This window comes from Convolutriloba macropyga, chromosome 6, assembly GCF_964194025.1.
Source record: "Convolutriloba macropyga chromosome 6, txConMacr16.3, whole genome shotgun sequence".
NCBI classification, from domain to species: domain Eukaryota; kingdom Metazoa; phylum Xenacoelomorpha; order Acoela; family Convolutidae; genus Convolutriloba; species Convolutriloba macropyga.
The window spans coordinates 23,875,998-23,898,394 of NC_134473.1; the positions used below are offsets into that span (position 1 = coordinate 23,875,998).

The following is a 22,397-nucleotide window of genomic DNA, read 5'->3' on the forward strand; positions in this document are numbered from 1 at the left end:
GTGGTAGCCTACAGATGCTCCAGGTTAGCAGTTTTGGATGTAACTTATTGCCCGTGGATCCCATTTACAATGGAAAGTTTTCGAAAAACTAAGCTTTCAATTATGATTACGTGACTCCTCAGAAGTCACTTGGAAGATTTGGATAGCACCTCGCACCGCAGTGTGATTGTTCATTAATGCCTGAAGTTCTCTGTGATTTAACCTGCGGCACTTAATATACTTCCATTGAAGGGTGTCACAAACCAACAAAGAAATGGGTGTGCCTTTTAGCGGCCAGGAAAAAGCGCGAAAAGTTTCAGAGGGAAATTATAAAATCACAGACTATACTGCCGTTATATTTATTGCTGTTGTCACACAGAATTGTTGTCTTAGCAAAAGTAAACGTTCACTCGGCTGATTTAGCTAGCTTGTTTCTTCTTTTAATTTCTTTGAATTTTGATATTTTTCAAGGTCCTTAGCCGTAAAATTACTTAGATGAAGTCATAAGGGAAAGGAAAAAGGACTATAAAAACTTACAAAATTTGGATATCAAAGTTTTAGTTCAATCAATTTTTCAAACTTTTATTTGTTTTCAAACAATGTCAAACAATTTCATATCGTTTACTTTTGTCGGCAAGGTGAAACAATAGAGCATCATGTGTAAGAGTACAGTATGTCTGCTGTGTTTGTTGGGACTGATAATGTCTGCTGTCGGAATATTGTTCTATGTGGTAGCCTGTGCACCCCTCTGGTAAGTATTCTGTATATTATTACCAGTTACTAAGAAATGGGATCTTTTCCGTTTCTGCCCCCCCCCCCCCCCCGTACGTGATGCGCCCCATCTCATGCCAATCTTCAGATTATCAACCAAATTTATTAAGAAGAGGTTTTTACGATTAATAATGATTTGTATTCAAGAAAAATTGAACAATCGTTGTGAAAAAAGGCAAAACAAGATAGAGAGGCCACCAAAAGTTTAAAACAAAATTATTTGATCAGACAATTTTTCCATAGCTGCTAATTCGTAGGGAACCAAAATGAATCTGGCGCAAACAGATAGCTTTTTTGGATCTTTTCCGTCCGTCCCCCCAGTACCTTTTGGGGCCCCCATCACAGAGCACGTGTCATTGCAGAGTGAATTATTACGTTACAGTTTGGCATGCTCGTCGGGGGGGGGGGGGGGTGGGCAAACAATATGCACCCACTAAACTGTGGTGGGGGGGGGGGAGAAAAATCCACATTTTTTTGTACAATCACAGTGATTTTCTTCTTTCACAAATCTCCAAAAAAGTTAAATTTAAGCATAGTGCCATTGATATATATCAAAATATTGTTGCGTCTCTCGAACCGATTTGGCACAATTTAACCATGTAGGCTACAATTTCTTCCCATAAACTATGCCTCAAATTTTGAATCAGGATATAGGATTCAAGAAAGTGAATCGATCATTTGGTGAAAAAAGTATACTGATGACTTCTTCCATTTATTTCTGATATAGTTGAAAATGTGGTCTAAGTATTCAATCATTAGATTCACCAAAAAGAAAAAGTTAAGAGGTTGTTTAGGATATTTTGCGTGCAAACGTTAAATCAAGATAGAGTGCTTGAGCTCCAAAAACAAGAACTTCCCAATTTTGAAATATATTTCGGATGTTTCCCCTTCGCCCCACCCCCCAGCTTAGTGGGTGCATGTTAATGGCACCCCATATCCAGAAGCACGTGTTAACAAGCTATTTTTACATAATATTTTGCTAAATGACACGTGCTCTGTAGAGGGGTTGCATAACGTACGGGGGGGGGGGGCAACGGAAAATGTCCCATCTTTCAATAATATTTGTATGTGTTCTCATTGCATTTGTCAATCGTCAATTTCCTGTTACCAATTTATCTGAATTTCATCTTTGGCACTTTTTAGTCTTTGGCGCAATTGCCGACGAATGTCTTAGTAGTAGTAGGGTGAACCAAGCTACCGATGGGGTTGAGGAACCCATTTATCAAGAGGGTTTAGTTGCCTCCAAGAGTTACGGCCCTGCGTCAATTAAAATATGGTATGAACACGCCACTTATAAAGATATATTATATAGACAACATGAATGGAGAATATATTTAGCAAGATTCATGCTTTAAAAAAGGATATGAACTTACTTGCCTGAAGTAAAAACTATGGTATAGTAGACTACCTGCTTCAGGATTAAAAACATCTCGTTCAATGTAGTAAGATTAAGTACAACCGACACCATGTATCAGGATTAGCCCTTACATGTGTTATGATAGGGGTAGCTGACGACAAGTAATACAACAAAGTACACGAGACTGCAAGTATGAAGATTAGGTGTAGCCAACTGTAAGTTTTAAGAGTATTTATAGCTGACTAAATGTATTCAGATAAAACCTGCCTGTTTTTATGCAATAAGAAAATATGTACCCGGGTTGACCGAACTTTACCAACCATAAAAAGTTCCATAAAAAATTTCTTTCTATGAACTTGCTATGGTTTGTAAGTTTCCATAATGGTCCATTTTATGGTTTGTAAGTTTCCATTAAAAGAATGATGGTCGTGTTATGGTTGGCAATATATCATTTTGGAACTCTATGGTTGTCAAGTTATCATTAAGGAACTTTTTATGGTTGGTAAGTTACCATTATGGAACTTTCTATGGTTTGTAAGTTTACCATTATGGAATTTTCTCTGGTTTGTAAGTTTACCATTATGGAACTTTCTATGGTTTGTAAGTTTACAATTATGGAACTTTCTATGGTTGATAAACTCATTCTATGGTTGATAAATTACCATTACCTAAACACTTAGAGTTGACGTGCGGCTTTGATCTAAATCTTAGTTCTAAAATGAATTTCGAATGAAAAAAATCGAGCCCCCAACCTAGGTTTTTGAACTCTTGCTGTAATCTACTTTTAGATTATACTTGCAAATTTTTAAGAAATACATTTTTTGCGGTAAAATTTGAACTAATGAATTTTTTTTTAAATTTACACTTGAAAAACTTTTAGCTGAAAATCAGAAAAGACATTTTTTCAGCATTGAATCTTGGCATTGAAACTTAGTTTTGAATTGATTTGAAAAATATCCCCAAAAATTGGGGTATTTTTTAATACAGAATTTCTTATGGAAAATTTATAACCATTAAACGGTCCATAAAAAGGATTTTCATTGCGTTCTATGGTAAGTACGGTACCATAAAAATGGACTCTTTGATTTTTGACATTTAATGAATCTAAAACTGTTCTTTTGAATTTATTTGAAAATTAAACCCAGGAAATTGGGCATTTGATAATACAGAATTTTTAATGGAACGTTTTTAACTATAAAACGGTCATAAAACGTTTTTTATGGCGTTTTATGGTAAGTACGGTACCATAAAAGTGGACTTTTTGTTTTTTGACGTTTATTGAATCTGAGACTAGTCTTTTGATTTTATTTGGAAGATAACCTCAAAAAATCGGGAATTTTATAATACAGAATTTCTCATGGAAATATGAAACCATAAAACGGTCCATAAAAGTTTTTTTCATGGCCTTTAATGGTAAGTACGGTACCATAAAAGTGGACTTTTTGTTTTTTGACGTTTAGTGAATCTGAGACTGGTCTTTTGATTCCATTTGGAAGATAACCTCAAAAAATCGGGAATTTTGTAATACAGAATTTTTATGGAAAATTTGAAACCATAAAACGGTCCATAAAAGTTTTTTTATGGCGTTTTATGGTAAGTACGGTACCATAAAAATAAAGTACAGAATTTTGAAATTTTATTAACAAAAACGTTGTTTTGGAACTGCATGTAGCTCTTTGGACTGTTTCTCAGCCAAACTCAAAAAATTTTATGATCGTTGTATGTTTAGTAAGTTTCCATAAAATCCATATATGGCGTTTTATGGTTGGTAAGTTTCTTTTATGGTGGTCAACCCGGGTAACCGATTACATGTACTATGATTAGGTATGGCCATCTAAATGTCTTAGTATTAGGTATAGAAGACTACGTTCAATCAAACTTTGTCTAGTGGACTACATGCATTAAGGTACATGCACTACATTTCTGAGGTTGGGCATAGCTGAGTATATGCATTAACGTTTAGTAATGGCCAGTACATGAATTAAAATTAGGGGCATAAGAAAAACAATTGTTTTTAACAGTTATTTATAAAAGTTTGAGTAGTTTTGAAGGAGCAGCTCTGGTTTAATTCGGTGATCCAGTGTATTATGTGAATTGGATGTCAATAATGAGCAGTGTTAGATGTGGTTAAGGCCACAGCGAAAGAAAAACGCAATAGAATACATTGATACACAGCTGAAAATTACTTTCGAAATTAGAATATTTCTTCCAAAAAATCCAAGATGCAAAGAAAGTAACAGTTTTAACAAGAAAATCAATTATGGAAAACAAGAAGACTTTTTTTTAGCAAAGTGGTTTCTATTAGTCATCTTTTTATAAAAGATTTTTAATTAGAAATTCTTCTGATCTTTTCCGTTTGTGCCCCTCCAATAATTTATGCACTGGCCAGTTACTGAGCATGTGACATTGCATAGTAAATCATAGTACAAATTTTGCACGTGTGACTGAGGGTGCAAATAGCATTCAGCCAGTAAGCTAGGGGTCTACAAACGGCAACGATCCAACAGTTTCGGTCCTTAATCATTTCATTCAACTATTCAATTAGAGCGGCCCCATTTTTCTCATTTTTAAATTCTTGTTTAAATCATTTGATTTTGAATTTGTTTTAGTTAAACTAACCTTAATGGACTTCCAAATCGTATGCCCATAATGGACCTCCGAATCGCAGGATACACCTAATATTCAGTCGGTTGTACTTAATATTGGTACATCGAACCAGATTTACTTTATCTTGATGCATGTAGTCTATTATACCTTACTTTTTTGTGGCAATTAAGTCTATATTCTACATTAACGCATGAAGCTTGCTATATTTGTTCTCAATTCATATCGTCTATACCCTTTAAAATTGCGAGTTTCTACCGCATATCTATTATTAATACATGAAGTGTGGTATCAGTAATCGTAATGCATATTTTCGGAACCCTAACTTGAATACAGTCAGCAGTCTCTATGTCATTTCCTAATACAAATAATTTGCTATATCTAACCTTGAAATATGTATCTATGCCCTTTTTTTATACATGGCGAGGTCATATCCTATCTCAATAAATGACTGATGAAAGTTACTCTTACTCCTGGAGGCCACTACGCCCTATTATAATATATGATGTACCAATCATCAAAAACAAACTTGCGTTTTGTATAGTCACACCATGAAAAGAGTTGCTAACGCTAAAAAACCGCTTTTTTGCTCTCAAAGTTTGAAACAATTTTTGTGAATTTGTGTTCTTTAAACAAAAGTTGTGACGACATTTGTTGACATTTCCGAAATTTAACAAACACCAGACCTCATAAGAGAGAATGCACGCCCCTCCTCCTCCTCCACGATCACCAGTTTATTTATTATTCTCACACAAAGTGAAATGTCAGGCGTTTATTCTAAAAATTTGTGCCTTTCAACTTTTACCATTGTGATTTTTTTGGAGTTGATTTTACAACCCTGACTATTTGCATTTTGCCTTATCCAAATTTCACTCTGGTTTACTCTAGCAAGAAATTGTACTCATTTGGTGGCAGTACAATGCAAAGCGTTAAAATACAATTTGAGCTACAGGTGGTGGCAATCTTGACCTTAATAGTGGTATATACATATTTAGCTCTAATGGCGGCATTTGAAGACAATTTTTGCTCTGGCTTGTCCTCCTCAAGAATAAACTTTTTAATAAAATCGATGCAGTAAAGCAGTAGAAATATTTTGGCTCTATTTAAATGGAAACTTGGGATCTTTTCTGCTAGGGCCATGCGCTTAGTTTAGCACCCTTCTATGTTGTTCAAACATGCAGTTAACTTTGAGGACATTAGGACTTTTACATATATACTACATTACCAAAAAGCTACGTATACTTAGAAAGTTTTGTATGTTCAAATCAGTTCTCTAGTAACACTTTTAGCTCCTACAATTTCTGGTAGACATTTTCTACCGTTTTAACGCAAAATTGTAACGACATCTTAGTTAGTCCCAACTTTCGCTTCCAAATTTTCCTAAAAAGTAGTGTTTTAACTTTGTAATCGCTACTTCAAATTACCCATAAAATTTCAATTGGATATCGCGAGTATTCGATGACCGATCAAGCACTCATACTCCTTTTCTTTGAAGAATTTGATGACAATTTTTTATTCATTCAAAGGAGCATCATCTTAATGAAAATAAAGGTCTCCGAAAAGCAATTTTTCTACGTAATTTCTCAGAGTTTTCATGTAAACTAGTACTGTTAGCTTAATCTAACTTCTAGAAGAGAGTTTGCGCCCATCTGATTGCACTCTATTCCAAAACATTAGTGAGAGATTTTCTAAATTCAGATTTTTTGGTTTTATCGTCAAGAAATATTGTTTCATTCCTTCGAAGAACTTGAAGAAATCCTTCGCGAGAGATGCCCTGAGCCTGTTACTTTTGGTATCGTTCGAGCGCAATTGAGCTGCGAAATAGATTTTAATTTTGGGCTAAATTGCTTTTAGTTTACGTCCATGAAAATCTGGCACATCCAATTTCAATACGGTAGCAGAATAAATCAGCTTAACATCTTTTCTATGTAAAGGGAGAAAACGAGAATGAAAACTTGTATAAAACATCAAAATTTTACGCTTTTCTTCACGCCTTACGGCAGATTAGTTTTTGGGTAAAAATAATGCTCTAAGTGCACAAATTGTGCTTTATGTATTTTTTTGGTACCAGTATATGGACAATATACTTTTTAAAAGTTAGGACAGCTGTGGTTTGAAGGCACTACGTTATTCAACGATTTGTTGCATATAATGCAAGCATAAATAAACCCTGTAATATATCGTTTTGGAGTTATCAGATACATTAACGGCTCGATATTTTTCAGTTTCTCTGGAAACGTTTTTAAAAGTGCCTTCAATCTACCTAAACACTCCTATCGCGATGAAAAGCAAACATGGCTTTTACAATCCACGAAAACCTATATAGGCTTATGGGGCGCTAGTAGAAAAGATCTCATTACCTGTACAGAAAAGATGCTTAAAAGTGTTAGATAGTCTGCTGTTATTCAAGTAAGTTTAATTTTTAGCAATGGCTGTAGTGGAATGTATGAAAATGTGGCTGGTATGTGAGATTTTTTCTTAGTCCTCTGACATTGTCCTCCTTAGTTATCTTTCTTTCCCAACTCTCTCTGTCTCTCTCATTTTTAGTCGTAAATTCAATTATTCTCCTTTCTTATCCGAATGATTGCTAACAGATTCCCATCAAAAGTTACTTTAAAGCCAGAAATCATTTGAAAAAGTTGTTTCATTAAGTTGAGAAACATAAGTCCACAGCCTCATCGAATGAAAAAGGGAGATAGCGTTACAAAACTTCATTGACCAAGATGATTTGCTTTTGAATTAGTTTCAATGATTAATCAAAGCGAGCGATTGTTGTCAGTCATTTTATTAGGCAATGTGAGTTGACGAGCTGACAGCTCAACCATTTGTTATGTTGTCCTACTCATTACAGCTCGAAAAGCTTTATCTAAGTAGTGTCTGTTTTTGAAGCTGAGAAGCTGAGTACTAATATAGTACTATTATAGCTCTCTTTCAATAACTTCTATAGACACCTTTTGGGCTCAAATTGAAACAGGAGTTGAAGCGAAAGAAAAAGATTTATACCTTTTCAACCCTCCAGTTCTTTTCACGCTCCCAACTTACCAATTGTGAGTTGTAATAAGCAAGTTCTATGTAAAAATTAACACGGGCGCTTGGGGAAGGGCAGAAGAGATACAACAAACAATTGGTTTTGAGGTAAATTCCGGTACTAACTTTTATTGTAGATAGAAAATAACATACATTGTTTGTTGTTGGAGCGACATTTTAACAGTAAGAAATAGAAATGGTTTATCAATATGATACTAGATACTATAAGATAAAGTTTCTTGTTGAAAACTACCATTTGTCTTTAATAGCGTCCTTGGGTACCAAAACAAAAAATAGTTAGAGAATTGTTCCTGGCATTTTCCACCGTATTTTGACGCCAATGATGAAATCACCTAAATTACGCGTTATCAGTTTCCAGACGGCAATAAAACAGCATTGAATGAAAAATACTTCCAAAATATTGTGATAAAAATTTCTTTTCGGCGGTAAGGGCATTCCACAAAATTTCAATCCTTCTAGAAGTGAAGAATGTTAGGACAATTATGATCAGTCAATCAAACATTTATTGGAAACACTTTTCGTTGAGAGAGCATGAAATACTAAATTTTGCATTAATTATTATGTTGAGAGACTACACAGCAATAAATCTCGTGCAAATTTGAGATATCTGGTAATATTTTGAGTCAACTCGCTTAAAAGCGGTTTTGACTCCTTTTGAAAGTGATTTCTAATTCCAGTCCTTTTAAAAGCAATATGTACTCCCAAATTAAGTGAAATGTATTTACAGCAACGCGGAACGCGCGGAAAGTATTTTGTGACGGAAAGGAGATTTTACTTTTCAACTACGAGTTTAAAAGTGAAAATACCAACTTCCATTTAGGGCACCGCATTTTCATCCTCAATGTTTATAAGTACGCTTCACACGTACAATACATTATAATAGGAAAATTAAAGTATGCTTACAAAAATGAATAAAATTAGTCGAAAAAAATTGGGTACTGGTAGATGCCAGTAACGGCGCCAGTTCACAATTTCGCCTTGACCTGTTGTTAGATTTTCAGGCTGACATCTGGTGTGATTGTCAACCTGTCATTCTGATCTCTCAGAGTCAAGAAATGTAGCAAATTTTCAAATCACGTTGGGGCGATTTTTTAAAGAAACAAGGTTAATGCAGTAGGAAACTTGACATTCATCTTGATTTAATTTTCAATTCGGTATTTGATAAATTAATTTATTGTTCTACGCAGTTTTTGATTAGCCTTTTCTGTCTATTTTCTTTCAACCAGTGAAGCGAATAGTGAAACAGCCATTTTGGGGATTTACAATTTCGAATTTATTTGATCGATAAAGAACTCGAGACACGAGGAGAAGAGGGCGTATTTGTTTGGAGTACTAAAACTGAAATAAAGCGAAATATGTTTAAAAAATCGAAAACTTTCGACCAAGTTACGTTACTTTTTGGGGTGTTTTGCGATTTTCTTTGTTCTCAAAGAAATTTTTAGCATTTACCTTTTGCTACAAAAATCGGTGTTTTTTAATTGCTCTCAAACGAAGTTTGTAGCAATTATATTAGTCGTATCGGTCTTTTTTTATGCGATTTTTCGCTTGACCGATTTTTCGTCTGACGCTTTTGATTTTTTGTCCTCGAAAACGGGATAAACAGATAGCGTCCAATTGGCATAAAGTGCTCTTAGAACCTTTCAGCTGTTTCAGCTCGAACTGTGTTGGAGACTTATACTTATGGCGTGAAGGCGGTTGTTAGAGGTTGAGACACCCCAACTGTTGACAAACCACTTGCCACACCCCTCCCCCTACCGCGCTGTTACCCCACCCCAATATTGCCACCCCCAACCCTCCAACCCTCCCCATCAGTCCCCGGGGATTTAATATAGCAAATTCTTGGATAAAACTTGCATTTTTTCAAGTTCTTTGAAAATTTTTGTCGGTTTTCAGGTTTCTCCAGCCTCAAGAGCCAAAAGCCTCCTCTAGGGTTTTTGCAATTGGTTACTGTATAGTTCCTAAAGATAATTAATTTTTTCTCGAGATTTTAACATCGCGAATTTTAGCATTTTTTTGACAAAAGTTGCAATTTTCAAGATTTTTGAATTCTTTCGTCATTTTTAGATTTTTCCTGCTTAAAGAGCAACGGACCCTCCTCTACTCTTTGATAATAGGTTACTGCATAGCTTCTAGATGAAATTGAATGTTTTTGAAGATTTTAATATCAGCCATTTTTGAAAAATTTTTGCAATTTTTTTCAAATTTTTTTAATCTTTTTGAATGTTTCATCATTTTTTCCGGCAACAGGGTCATAGGAACCTCCTCCAAGGTTTGACAATAATTCGTCGACATTTTTTAGAGTTAATAGAATGGTTATCGATATTTTAATGACTTTAGCTTTAGCAATTCTATTACAAAAAAATTTCTCAAACTTTTGGAAAAATATCATGTTCCAAGTTTATTGATCTTTATGCGCCGGTGAAACTCTTTAAAGCGTGAAACAGTGATATTGGATAGTCTCTTGAGACAATGAAATGGTTTTTGAAGATTTTAATATCTTGAATTTTAGCAAGATTTTGTTTCAAAATTTTTGAATATTTTTGTCTTTTTCTGAATTAAACGATCATTAATGACCAATGAAGCTTTTCAAGTTTTGCAGATGAGTTACTTTAGAGAACTCAAAAGACATAAAAGTTTTGAACATTTTCACTGCGAAATGTAGAGGCTTTTCTTTTAAACGTCGCAATTTTTTGAAAATTTTCAAAATATCAGTTCTTTATTTGATTTAGTTACTAACAAGGCTAGAAAACTAAAAGTTGCAGAGTTGAATCAAGCTAAAGCTAGCTTCACTAAACTGTGGCTAGCTACTGACGAAGCCAACCGGTCTGTCTCCGTTCGTTTGAGAATAATTCGCCCGACGTTAGTCGGTTATGTTTAAAAACTTTGCCCGATTTCATGACTGAGCGCCTCTTCACTTTTTTGCTCAGAAACGGGATAAACAGGTGAAACCCAGAGACAATTAAGTTTTCTGGGAACCTAATGGCTCACAAGTCTCTACAGAAACACGATTCACCGAAGCTGTTTAAGAGACATAAAATCATGATATGTTGGGTTCGTAGAGTTTGACCCTTCCCCTTTTAGCCCCCACTTAATCCCCCTCGCTTAATACCCCACCTCCTTGCCCCCATCATGCTCAACCACCTCCCTCAGTTAGGCCGCTCAGTTAGTTACGGACAAAGCCAATTGTTTGCCAGGCATTTGAAAGCAATTTGCTCGATGTTAGTTTACGTTTGACATCAGTATTTTAAACAAACTCCATCTTTATTTAAAATCCATTTCAAAATTGCGTTCAATTTTTGCTGCTCATGTTGTTAAAGGCGAATCAATAAATCAATTGTTAAATTTTGGGCACAAAATTTTTTCTCTAAAATTTACTCAAAAATTCAAAAGGCGACTTTTCATTACTTAAAAATTGTTTTTCGAATTTTTTGTTACTTTGTAATATCCGGCCTAAATATATGTTTGCAATTATCTGCCAAATGAAAATATTGAAAAAATTTGAATAGCAACTCAAGAAAATCCAGAAAAAAAGTCAATTGCCAATACATTATCCAAAACTGGGGCTTTGGTTTAGAGATTGACTTTGTAGTGATGCTTGGATGAAGCGACAAAATAATCATTGCTGAAAGCATTTTTTCTCTGAATTTTACTAACGATGATAGTAATAAGTTCAAAGTAAAAAACAACTAGCTAACAGGCAAGTGACAGCTCTGATTTTCAAAATTCTCAGATCAAAATATTTTTTGAAAAAATCTGTTCCTAAAAAAGCACACAGTTATCCAATTAAGACCCATGCACCTCCACATTACCTCATTCTGGGAAAACTACCAAAATTTTTGGTTGAATATCAAATACTTGTTTCTGCATTTTTTTTTCAAGCCAAACAAATAAAAAAAATAATAGTTGTTTTTTCTATTTAAAATTTTAGATTAGTTCAGAAAATTAAACAACTCTGGTCTAACTTCCAATTTTTCTAAGAGAATTTTATTAACAAAAAACATTCCATTGATGAGAGATGCAAACTTAGGTGACGGAATTTTTTTATGACTTGATAAATTCGATGCTAATCTTAAATATATAATGATATCACAACTTTCTCCGCAAAATGACGAAAGCGCGTTGTGTTGAAATAAAATGTTTTACCGCTTCTCACTCCTATTTTACTTTTTTTTATTAAATATTTTGGTCATGGGTTCTTGTTTTAAATAGCCTCCTCTGAATGCGCATCATGGCATGCGAAATGAATGGACGCTAAGCTTGAAGATCTTAAAAATTTATTACGGAGCCTTTATTTAGAGTGATTTTATTGGCAAACTGTTATTACAAGTGTTGACAATGCCTTTGACACAAACAACAGCTCTTTAAAAAAAACCACGAATGTGTTTCCGGAAAAAAATTGCCTTCCAATTTTTGTTTAATTTTTGCCGGCTCTAAATGAGTTATAAAGCATCTCAGCAACAAGTCTACGGCACAATGAATCACAACATGTTTCAAAACAATAGCATCTAATTTGAACAACGTAAAGCCTGGCTTGCCACAAAGTAAATCTTTTGCATGTTGCTATCCAAATTTGTTCCAGATGATTTCTGGTTAAAACTAGTTAGTTTAAAACATTCAAATTTATTAGTCTTCCCAATTTAGTCTTCCCGTACTCTTGATAATAAGTCTCCCAAAATTTTTAGAAAACTCCTGAGAGCTCCCTGTTCTACCTCATTATTCCAAGACAAATTTTTTGGACAAACTTTTCAGACAATCATTGGTTTTGGAGTTGTTTCAAGGGCTTGCTTGTTTACATATGTGACACTTGAAATTTCACTGCGTGATAACTTGTTTTCTCGAAATTTTGGGAAGTTGTTTTTTTTTCAATTTGAAAAATAAAAATTAATTTTTCTGAATTATATTAAAAGAAGTCCAGTTTTATTTTTTGTGTTTTTAGTGGCAAGAAAATATAACCTCATAAGCTACAGTTTCTAAAATTGTCAGAAAAATCTGTTTTCGTGCTTGTTTCTTTCATTGATAAAGGATAAACGCAGTACGGCCCAACATCACGAGACAGCTGCTGTCATAACCTCAATTTTTGGACGTATAATGTATATCCCAACTTACCAAATGTAAATGTATGGTTGGCTGAAATTTTCAGGCAAAATCAAACACTTCACAATAACCTGAAAGTTTGTATCGGTAGATCAAAGTTTAAATGATTCTGCGCTTGTTATTTTCGTGAGTGAATTTCTTGTAGAAGTAATAATACTGATGGTGTACCTTCCACCAATCATAGACTGAGAAGACACTATTCTCTTTTAAATAGAGAGAACTCTTGTAGCTCTAAACAGTTTATTAGTTAGATACACTATGTGTATACCATTGACTCCGGTGCTATGCTTCTTATACACAGTAATAATAGAAGTTTACACTCAGTGTTTTACAGAGTCGGTTAGTCTTAGAGATATAGGTAAGTCTAATTCGCGCGCAGAATTAAGTAGCCCTAACTCTTTATACTGTAAGGCTGTAAAAGTAGCCCACATCGGGTCTGCCTTAACTGGTGCGACCAGTGAGTTAACAAACCCTAACCGTAAAAAGAACTCACATAAAACACCCTTTTCTATTCTGAGAAAACATTTTAGATTTTGATTACTTACTTTTGTGCACTCAATTTTTTCAAAATTTCAAGAAAAAAAGGGAAACACAATGCCAATTAAAACAAACTACTAATGCTAACTTATAAAAATAAATCAGATGGATCAACACACGGATCAATCTTCTTCTAATTTACCGAAACACTCGGAAGAGCTACAACTCGCATTTTTAAAACAACAAAACACGCTTAACACAAGTTACCCTTCACAGTTAAACACTATCAACACCAAGATGAGCTGAATATGCTCTTAAAAACAGCAAAACAACTCGAATACCACTATTTTGCTGTAGAACAACAACCTCACCTTAATTTACCAGAAAAAGCATCACAGGTTTCACGAACCGCGTTTCTTGCATATTTATTGCAGTTTACGGAGTTCAACTCACAAAAGGATTAGTTCTTTTTAATTGTGACCCACTCACACACAAATATTTATCATTAATATACGACACCTTGCTTCACCCACTATCAGCTACACTATTTGAATTTCTTAATGGAATTTGATCTGAGATATAACCCTCAGACAGAAACGAAAATTTTCGAAAAACCTCCTTTGTATTTTTTAAACGACTTGCAACTGCACTTAATGCAAATGCTTCACCCTGTTGAAAAGAAAGCGTGCACAAAATTGCTAGACAAGAATTAGAAGGATTCATTCACCTTCTAAAAGTGTATATTACCTGTGTTACATACGCAGACTTAAGTGAAGAAGCAAATTTATATACACTCACACTTCTATCTTGGTATCTACACCGATTTTGGAAAAGCCAAGTGAGATACAAATTTTCAGCCACCAAATTAAAAATACAAAGTTACCAACAACTATTAAATAAACTACCAGAAACACTGCAATACATATATGATCCTGATTGATTTCCACAAAATTTTATCAATATTTTGGAAATATCATACGAAAGAATACAAAAAATTATCCATTAACCACCAGCGTATTGAATTTAAAAATTATAATGCAGAAAAACATCAATTTACTTGTACCAATCTTCCAAAAAATACAAACACATCTTTATAAGCTTCACCAATTGAAAATATGGATACACTAATCCACCTTCAACACTCAGAAAACTGTATGAACGACACTGCGGAAACATATTTCAACCCAAAATAATTAGATGATGGAACAGTTGTTTCATCACATACTGTAAAAAAACTAATTGACCTTGATGATAATGATCAAAATAACAACCAAAATAATAACAATCATGCTAATAATAATTCGAAAATTAAAAACACTAATAATTATCAAAATAATCATCGCAGACAACCTGTGAACTCGACTGAATTAGCACAAAATTCAGATTCCTTAAAAACAACCATACCAAAACTACCAAATATAAACACACTTTTACCCCGTCTACACAGACAAAATTCAGTTCACTTTAACACTGAACCTATTATTCATAATAATTCAACCCAACCCATACAAGAGACTAACCAAAATATTCAGATCACTCCACAACAATTAGTGAATATTATGAGACAATTAAACTCACATAACACACAACAAAACACAAATGCACCGACTCCCTACTATTAACGAGCAGCGTGTACACAAACGCCATCACCTGTAGTCCATGGGAATACCCAAATGATGTATCCTTACTTAGGTATTCTCTCAGACCATTTGATGTTACTGACCCTACGTATACAACAGATGATTTTTTAAATGTTATCGCAGCAAATATGGTAATGACAGCAGGACCAGAGCAAAACGATCCGCCATTTCATGAAGCCTAGATCCTGAAACGTATTGCCATTATCCAAACGAAACGGCCCTAATAGGACCAGCACAACAGTGGTATTCACACCTTCCACTAGATATTAAAAAGATCTGGCAAGCTTTTTGCCGTGAATTTCAGAAAACCCTTCGATAATCAACAGTCGCAAACACAAGCGAAATTACTGATAGAAAGCATAACACGTGCTTCTGGCGAACAAATAAAGACATTAGCACTCAGAATAGAACAAGTGACTCGCAAAAGCATATGTTAATAAAGCTCCAGACATGCGGAATGCACAAATGAATGACGCACTCGTTAAAGCACTTGATCCACAATGAGCACGAATAGCACTAAAAAAAATTGCAAATCACAAATCAACCGCATTGGAACCACAGCTTCCATTTGCACAGGTAGTTGAAAAAGTCCATCAAGAAGATATTACGAGAACGCATATTGATAGACACAAATTAAACACAAATTCTTCGCTTTCAACCCCAATTAATAATCTCTCACTTGAGATAGATAATCTTATAACAGATGATGTACACACAATGCAACAAAATATTGCTCACAGAATCAATGTAGTACGACACAAGTACTCAAAGGATCCAAATTTCAAAAGGAAACCACTCTTCTTAAAATTTTGCAAGAAATGTTCACGCTCAGGACATAGTATTTCCACATGCCCTGAAATACGGTATACAAAACCACTAGACAAACCCAATTTTCAAAAACAAACCGTTAACCAACCAATGAAAGGGAACCAAACCTTCCAAATAGACAAATTACATCAAATAACATGACAGGCAAACCACTACCGTTTTCACACCGCTTCCGTAGTAATAGCAGAGAACACCGAAACAATTCTCGACACAGAAACCCGAATAAATTCTCTCAAAGTCATTCAAAACCTATTATGGGAATAGTAATTTCAAAGTACCGAGTAGAAACGGTTCACCCTACCCGAGGTCAAATTTCCAATCAAACTCAAAAAATTCTAGACCACAATCACCCCATTATAATAGATACGGAAATCGCTCACGACGACCGTTTTCACGAAAAAGACTTTGAAATGTTAGAAATTACATTAATTTTTTTTACTAAACCAAGAACAATTGGACAACACCACGTCCAACACTGAAATTGCGAACACACAAAATACTTCAGACGAGACACTTCTCGAACAACAATTCAAAGAAATCCTCTTAGAATGGAATAATGACACACAAGGCAACTATTTTAATTGTCAAGAAGAATGTAACAGAAGAATCTCACAGAAGAATGCATTCTTTCAGCTTCTTGTAAAAATAACATATGGGCATTACCACTCACAATATATACACAACAAACAACAGACTATAAGAAAACAATCTCTTCACCACACTTAGACATAGATTTTCTATTAGTTTCTGGTGCAACACTCAACATTTTAAACACGGACACTTGGAATGAAATAAAAAAGAGTTCCACAAATTAGAACTAAAAGCATCAATATTTGTTCTCTCAGCAGCAAGTAACTCTAAATTACACTCAAACGGAACAATAAAAATCACATTGTACCCAGATGTAACAGAAAACCGTAGTCTTAAAAAAACATCACTTACTCTCACATTTCAATCATTTAACAAAAAATTTAATATTCTAGGTACAGCTTTCATAGAAAAATATGCAGAATCAATAAAATGCTCGTTTCATACATTAGAAATTAAACACAATAATGATAAAAAAAATTACTAAAATTTTATGACCCTTCGATTAAACCACCCCAATATTATTCACGATTATTTCCGGTAATTGGAGATCAATCGATCTATTTCACACCTCTTCAAACATCGAGTATTAACCTACTCTTTTATCGCATATAAATGCAAAAACAAAATACAAGCGGCAATACTCTTTACGTATCTGATTTTTCGTTCGTTCTACTACGTAAAAATATGTTTTTTTCTATAATGGATATAAAAAATCTTGAATATCCCTATTAGTTATTTATCAAAATTCTAATACACAACCCCTTAAATCACCATCTAACACTCGTTAAAGTACTAATTGTATACGCACAACAAGAGGTCTCACTTAATGATTATCCAGCCACAAAATATCGCATGAACTCACAGAATTCATTGATGCTTATACTTAAATTATTTCACTCAAGGTACATCGGAATCTCACTAAACAACAAGAACATGAATGTAAAGCACAACAGAAAAAATTCAGTATACCGTTTGTTGTCACAGAATTCACCGAAACAGATAGAGAAATTCTCACCATGTTTAATTTCGAACACATAAAATTAACACCAACACAATTCGAAGAGCTGTCACAACTTCCAATACAATTCAAAAAGTGTTATGCCACATCAAAAATTGATGTTGGGAAAGTTAAAGTTGAATTAAATCTACCTCTGAAGGCTACAGCTATCTTTAAGAAGCAAAGAGCCACACGTATCACATTACAATTACAAGACAGAGTACAACACTTATTAGATATACTAACACATTTTAATATTATAGCACTCGTAAATACAGATTCTTTAACTACCGGAAACACATTCATCAACCCAGTAATCATGCTCAAAAAAGAAGAATCACTAAAAATTGTCCTAGACGCTCGTCAATTAAACACTGATTGACGAAACAAAGTGTAGTTGGCCCATAGAACCAATTCAAGTTATTCTAACCCAAATTAAAGGACCAATCTTCTCCATAGCTGACATAACAGTGCATACAATCAAATGCCACTAGATAAACCATCGCAAAGACTCACTATTGTTGTGATGGCTGGACAGCAATATTGCTCCAAACGCTTATTTTACAGTATTCCTATTGGCCCAGCAGCTTTCTCATCTTTCATGAGCAGCATTTTTAAACCACTAAAATGCAAAAACAGAATAACCACATATCTGGATGACGTCTTCATCCAAGATACAATAACAGGAGAAATGCTCAAAACACTCACCCAGTATCATATTATTCTAAAAAACGAAAACCTTAAAGCTGCCCCGGGCAAATTTTTATTTTTTCTAGACTCAGTTAAATTTTTAAGACACCAAATCCAAAATAACCACATACATCCACTCAAATGAAAATAGACGGATTCTTGAAATTACAACCACCCAAAAAAAGAATATCGAAACTATGTTTGATTTCTCACCTTTATTTCGAAATACATATATAATCTACAAGTCATTCTCAGACCCTTTTATCTCCAACTCCGAGACACAACAGATTTTGAATGGACTCCCGAACTACAACAAACATTTGACAGAGTGAAAAAGGAACTTAAGAACGGAACACTCTGTCACACAATTCCGAACTCAGAAAAACCCTTTTATATTCTTTGTGATGCTTCCAATTATGGTATTGGAGCTGCGCTCTTACAAAAAAATCGATTTGGGAAAATGGAACTAGTTTTAGCAAACTCTCGCTTATTCTCCACCACAGAACTTAGACTCTCTAACAATCTTCGCAAATGCACAGCAATTATTTATGCATTATCAGAATACGAGTTCCTTATTCAAGGATCTAAACATCCAATAATGCTATACACTGACCACGAACCATTTGCTATACACTGACCACGAACCACTACTCAGTCGCTCACTGACGACAACAACACAAGATGAACAGCGTCTCCGCACATTAGTGATACCCGAATCAATAAAGTTCTTTATGACGCATAATCAAAACACACAAACTATACAGTGTCACTACGCTGTATCAAAAAATATATTAATTCAGTTTCTACAGACACTCATGTAGAATAACCACACTTTCCGATGTTTTTTACAAATAAAAGATAATTACTTTAAAGCACAATTAGAGAAAGATTTCTACCTCCCTGTTTCAGATTACGAATTTAAAACCAAAGCACAACCTCCAGATAATATTCACCAACAAAAACAACAATTAAAACAAAACTACTCACCCCCAGAAATTTACCCTATCGTACAACACACAGATGTCACACTTAATACAAACAAAACAGAACCTCTCCAAGAATTTAATTATGACGCAAAACATGCAGAACTTATAAACACTATCAAATTTTCATTAGCTGCAAAGGATGAATTTATCCCAAAGTCTCCCAAAATCTGTAACTACTTTATGAAGAAAACACAGAACTAAATGAAACAGTTCTCTATGAAACACAAACAAGACCCAGTAATTAGACAACTATTACTCTGGAAACGTTATAAAAATTTCCCCCCACCCCATCATTAACGATCCGAGCTAACAAAGGTTTACTACATTATTATCGTCAATTTCAAAACCTAAGTATTAATGAAAGCAGTAATCTCCTGTATCTCATACAAAAGACACAAACAACTAAAATCTGTCTGACACTCTCTCTTATTTTAGTTATTTTTCACAATGCGCACACCCATGAACTTTCAGGCCATCCGGGTTTTGAAAAAAAACACATGCAACTATCACTGAAACTTATTATTTCCCAATTCTTCATACTTGGATACCAATACTTACACAAGGTTGCTTGAACTGCCAAACCAGCAAATCCACGCCAAACCTCTTAATGGCAACACAACAGCCACTTTTAGATGTTTCACCATACTTCAATCATCGTATTTCAGTGGATACGAAAGGCCCAATCTCCCCATCTTCGGATGGAAAGTCATACGTCAATGTCATCGTAGATGCATTTACACATTATGTTGTACTCCACCCATCACCCAAAAATGATGCAACTCACGCACTCACAATATTATTTTATCACTGGATTGTTTAATTCGGAATACCAGATATTTTGGTAACAGATAATGGAAATGAATATTTTAACGGAGAATTCACACATTTCTGTCGTACATATAATGTACAATTTCAACCACAAACGCCTTATGCACCGTGGTCTAATGGACTCGTTGAAAATAGTAATCGCCATTTGAATAAATCGCTTTGTATAGTCTTAGACTCACAATATGACACGTGGTCACAGAAAGTAAAAGTATTTCCGTTTGAATTTAATTCACAAGTTCGCACAAAAATGAATCTTTCACCATATGAATTGGTATTTGGCCACAAACCGAAGAAACTCATAACTTTCAATCTATCTTCCACTACTGATAGTTTTGGAAATTGCAAACCTTCTGAACATTCACCTTGTAACTCTTTTCCCAAACATACACATACGGATCACTTAGGTCACCGTCCTCAAAATAAAAAATTTCAGAAAGGAACCGTTGCACATTGGTTTCTTAATCGTGACAAGATACACTCAGAAGTTTATAATGAAGTACACAATTATTTAAACCAAAGCAAACATTTACGCACATTTTTAAATCGCCGGTTTGGAACGGCAGAACCACTCAAACTAAATACTTATGTCTTAATGTAAATAAAGCCACACAAATTGGTATATCAAAGATGATCCAACCACAAAAAATTGGACATTAAAAAATTGTTGATACTCCCACGTTGGTCACTTAAAAGTTAGAAGGTTTCTCTGGTAAACAAATCACCCGACATAGAAGTTATATTGTACCATATCTCAAGGAACTCTTCGTTCAAGAACAAATGGAGAAATACTTCTCGGATAATTCATTTTTAAAACTACAACCTAAAAAGCCGTCGTTTACCAAGCCGAAATCTGTCTCCTTTAGTCTAGACATACCAAAAATACCATCCACAGATAACCCTCCACCACAGTCACCTTGTAGACCGTCTGAAATACCCGAACACACTTCGGAAAACTACACTAAAAGAGATAATAGTCTTCGACGACAACCGAAAAAAAGACTACAGAAATTTATACCACAATCTAAAATTCTGGCTTCACGAACAACGAATATATAAAAACATTCACACCTCACTATTAAACTACACAGTATATCACTCTTCTCGCTTCAAATAGCCGAATACAATTTAGCATAACATACAAAATAGCTACTAAATATACTTTAACTAAAAATACAATTCCCTCGTTCACCTATGCGAGAGGGATAATCCAGATAGTTAATTCACCCCTCTCCCCAATAATACAATTACTTTCACTGGGAAAACTAATTACACCCATTAGAATAGTAAACAAAGCACACGGACTATCTCTTCACCTGCTACCCTAGCTGAACCACAAAAACCCCTCCATCAAAAAATGAAAAGGAGGAAAATACGAACCATTCCCCCGATGATAATAGAAAGGAAACTAAATAAACATTAAGTTAATAACCGACCCACAGCTTGTTCTGGGAATAATTCCCTAATCTCATTTATTTGCCAAGATATGACTCGGTAACTCTTTTTACCCGAATGAAAAGTCGTGGTCAGGCAAAATCGTAACGTCTAAAATCACTTCACAGTTTACCGATCTCTCAGCCTAATTGCATGTCTCTCTCTCTCTCTCTCTCTCGCTCTCTCTCTCTCTCTCTTTTTCTCTGTAAAACTTCACAATCTCTCTCTACACTCTTTCATTCTGTTTCCACTCTTTGTAACTCTCTCTCCACTCTTTAGATTCTCGTCACTTCTTCAATAATTCTAAAAAGAACTGTCACACAGCACAGTTCTTCCTTCAGTGATAAGCAAAGCCTTGCTTCAAACTTCAACTCAACCTACACAAACCAGTGAAACAATCAACCCACCTTTAATACAACCCTTTCGGTCTCACAGCACTGAAAGCAACTTCAACTGCAAATCCAAACAGGTATGCGCATAACTTCCCAACACAGATTGGAAGTTTTATTTAAAAGAACACCCTACGCAGATAAATTTAGACATATCCAAAATTTTAAGCCTAAACAGGTTCGTTTCCAAGATATCTTTCATAGTCATGATCATATATTTATATTCACACAATGGTTGTGAATGGGTTTTTTATATTAGAGACTTTAATAACGAACACATCGCTCTTTTCTATCTCCCAATTTTTGCACCACAAGCCACACCAAAACTCTCCAAACTTCTCTGTACAGATATTGTCTATACTGTTAATCTTTATGCTATCCCAGCCTCTTATGATATAAAATATATTAAGGAACTCCTAAGAATAGATTAGCATTACCAACAACTCGTCAGACAACAGCAACCCAGAAAATGAAACTAAATACCCACACGCTATCTTTTCATTTGAAAGAAAAGATTACACTATCGCCGAATTATTGACAGTTTTTCCTCTGACTTTTTAGATTTCATTTATCTTCAAAATTTCATCCCAGCAGAATTACCCTGCGCAGCAATCAGAGTAAGTGTAACCACTTTAAACCTCTTAATAATTGTTATACCTACTTCGACTCACTACAAAGTTTATTTTT

General features: G+C 34.5%; 1 protein-coding gene across 1 annotated transcript in view; it reads left to right on the forward strand.

Moving 5' to 3' along the window:
• Positions 1-243: 243 nt before the first annotated feature.
• Positions 244-22,397, forward strand: part of LOC142340880 (uncharacterized) — a 90,145-nt gene continuing 67,991 nt past the window's right edge. Inside the window, exons 1-3 of the mRNA XM_075391639.1 lie at positions 244-377; positions 618-730; positions 7,138-7,172. Coding sequence (XP_075247754.1) covers positions 636-730; positions 7,138-7,172 — 130 coding nt within the window. The 5' untranslated portion in view covers positions 244-377; positions 618-635. The remainder of the gene's footprint in view (positions 378-617; positions 731-7,137; positions 7,173-22,397) is intronic.